Here is a 3390-nt window from a genome sequence, read left to right on the forward strand (position 1 = left end):
TTCTTCACATTTGTAGGGTTTCTCTCCAGTATGAATTATCTTATGTGTAGTAAGGTGTGAGGACCGGTTAAAAGCTTTCCCACATTCTTCACATTTGTAGGGTTTCTCTCCAGTATGGATTCTCCTGTGTGTAGTAAGGGTTGAGAACCAGTTGAAGGCTTTGCCACAATCTTTACATTGGTAGGAATTCTCTGTAATATGATTTATTTTATGTTGGGTTAGGTGTAAGAGCATACAAAATGATTTTTCACATTTTTTACATTTGAAAGATTTCTTTCCAGTATGTCTTATCTTAAGTCTGTTTGAATTTGAAAATTTATGAAAGACTTTCACATACGGCTCACACTGAAATATGTTACTCTGGGTAGTTGTCAAACGCTGGTTTAGTTTGTTATAATCTCCTTTGTGCACCTTACACTCATCCACACTTTTACACCCTTTTCTTAACTGTAAATTCTCAGGTCCACATTTTCCATATTTTTTCAGTAGCACTTCTTGAAAAGAATCTGTTATGTCCTGCTCTGGCCAAAGGTCTTGGGCAAAATTAGAACACAGAACTGAAAGAAATAAAAATAACAAATTACTTACTAGACACAGGTAAATATCTAACTATAGTATTATACAAACTACATAAACAAGATGGCATAGGAAAATACCAAAGGCCCTAATTCCTTTATAGACATATAAAAGTAACAAAAAATTACTAACCAAAATTTATAAATGAGTTAAGTGTGTGAAGTGCCTGTGGTTAGAACAATGCAAAGAGCCACTTAAAAGTAAAAGTCTGTGTAATCCTAGCACTTTGGGAGGTTGAGGCAGGTGGATCACCTGAGGTCAGGAGTTCAAGACCAGCCTGGCCAACATGGTGAAACCCCATCTCTATTAAAAAAAAAAAAAAAAAAAGTAAACGTCTGTTACATTTACCCAACAGAGCTCTTCCTGCTCCCCAATATAACATAGTATCTTTAGAAGTAAATTGCCAACTTTTTTTTTTTTTTTTGTGATGGAGTCTCGCTCTTGTTGCCCAGGCTGGAGTGCAGTGGCACAATCTTGGCTCACTGCAACCTCCACCTCCCAGGTTCAAGTGATTCTCCTGCCTCGGCCTCCCCAGTAGCTGGGATAACAGGTGCCCACCACCATGCCCAGCTAATTTTTGTATTTTTAGTAGAGATGGGGGTTTTGCCATGTTGACCAGGCTGGTCTCGAATTCCTGACCTCAGGTGATCCACCTACCTCAGCCTCTCAAAGTGCTGGGATCACAGGCATGAGCCACCACACCTGGTGCCAACTTTTTTTAAATGACAAGTAAAATACTGGCACATTCATCATTATTACTTGCTTCCAGGAGTCTTTCCTGACACTGGTTTGTGTCTCCCATGAAATATAATGCTGAGAGAAATTGTGGTATAGTTTGGAATGACAGTTTAAGTTTGTTGAGACCCAAAGGTAAACATTACAGCACTAGAGAAACTGCAGTACCACAGACAGAAAACAGGTGTAGCACGTGATTACTATTAATAAGAAACACGAATAAACTCCTTTAACTAAAAAATAAAGACAAAATTTCAGATAAGACACATTCTAAGAACATGTTTGAGAGACTCTCAAAATCTCTAACCAAGACACTTGTTCAGACTATGCCAGGACAAATCTACATTATAAAGATTGTGACAGGTGGCTTTCTTTAATGTCCAAATTTCAATCAAAGATGACAATGTATACAAAACAATACAATATGGTTCCACAAAAATATAAAATTTTGGCTGACCGCAGTGGCCTATGCCGTGGGGCTTTGAGAGGCCACGGGAGAGCTGATCGCTCTAACTCGGGAGTTTGAGACAAGACTGGTGAACACAGCAAAACCCTGGCTCTCCAAAAAAATATATGTAAATAAAAGTAAACTAGCTGGGTGCGAGGGCACATTGTTACAACCCAGCTAGTTGAGAAGGTGAAATGAGTCATCTGAGTTTGGGAGGTTAAGGCCACAGTGAGCTATGATCACGCCACTGCAAACCAGTTTGATTGGCAAAGTGAGACTCCATCTCAAAAATAAATGTTTATAAAAAAAAAATAAGATGCTCGAGTGGCTTACGTAAAAAAGCGTGCAATATGCTGTCTATGAGTGATGCATTTTAGCCCTGAGTGAAATAAGCTGAAAGTAACAGAATGGAAAGAAGCTATATTTCAGGAAAATAGTCCCTATGATTGGGTGAGGTAGTAATAACTACATTAAATATAATATGCTTTGAATCAAATCACAGCATGAGACAAACACTGATATTATATAATGGCCAAATGGGTCAATTGACCAGGAATCTATAACTCTTGTATCTATTTATTTATATATATATTTATATACAACATCAGGGCTCCAAAATATATAAAGCAAATTTTGGGAAAGGTGAAACAAAAAATACATCACAACAGATAACTATAGACATCAAGACCCCATTTGCCATAATAAATAGAAAATGTAGTGCCGGGCGCGGTGGCTCACGCCTGTAATCCCAGCACTTTGGGAGGCCGAGGCGGGTGGATCACGAGGTCAAGAGATCGAGACCATCCTGGTCAACATGGTGAAACCCCGTCTCTACTAAAAATACAAAAAAAAAACATTAGCTGGGCATGGTGGCGCGTGCCTGTAATCCCAGCTACCCAGGAGGTTGAGGCAGGAGAATTGCCTGAACCCAGGAGACGGAGGTTGCGGTGAGCCGAGATCGCGCCATTGCACTCCAGCCTGGGTAACAAGAGTGAAACTCCGTCTCAAAAAAAAAAAAAAAAAAGAAAATGTAGATAAAAGATCAATGACATTATAGACTTATTAACCATTCTGTATATAGAGAAATACCTGAGAGTGTATAACTTATTGAGAAAAAATGTTTACTTTGCTCACAGTTCATTAGACTGTATAGAAAGTATGTGCCAGTTTCTGCTTCTAGTGACAGTCTCAGAAAACTTACAGTGGAAGGCAAAGAATAACTGAACATATCACGTGGTAAGAGAAAGAGCAAGTATGAGGTGAAAAAGCCAGGTTCAGGCTGGGCATGGTGGCCCAAGCCTGTAATTCCAGCACTTTGGGAGACCGAGGGGCGGATCACCTGAGGTCAGAAGTTTGAGAACAGCCTGACCAATGTGGTGAAATCCTATCTCTTGGTCCCAGTTACCCAGGAAAAAAAAAAAGAAAGAAAGAAATCCCATCTCTACTAAAAAACTACAAAAATTGGCTAGGTGTGGTGGCAGGTGACTGTAGTCCCAGCTACTTGGGAGGCTGAGGCAAGAGAATCGCTTGAACGTGGGAGCGAGAGGTTACGGTGAGCCATGATTGCACCGTTGCCCTCCAGCCTGGGCAACAGAGCAAAACTCCATCTCAAAAAAAAAAAAAAAAAAAAA

At 39.8% G+C, this 3390-nt stretch overlaps 1 protein-coding gene across 1 annotated transcript in view; it reads right to left on the reverse strand.

Moving 5' to 3' along the window:
• Window positions 1-3: 3 nt before the first annotated feature.
• The window catches only part of LOC116546164 (zinc finger protein 100-like), a gene marked incomplete at its 3' end in the record, with an annotated part of 32796 nt that continues 29409 nt past the window's right edge, over window positions 4-3390 (reverse strand). Inside the window, exon 3 of the mRNA XM_032272494.1 lies at window positions 4-557. Within this exon, the coding sequence (XP_032128385.1) occupies window positions 4-557 (554 nt within the window). The remainder of the gene's footprint in view (window positions 558-3390) is intronic.

The sequence above is a fragment of the Sapajus apella genome, unplaced genomic scaffold, assembly GCF_009761245.1.
Source record: "Sapajus apella isolate SASKATOON/1434 unplaced genomic scaffold, GSC_monkey_1.0 scaffold643, whole genome shotgun sequence".
NCBI lineage: Eukaryota > Metazoa > Chordata > Mammalia > Primates > Cebidae > Sapajus > Sapajus apella.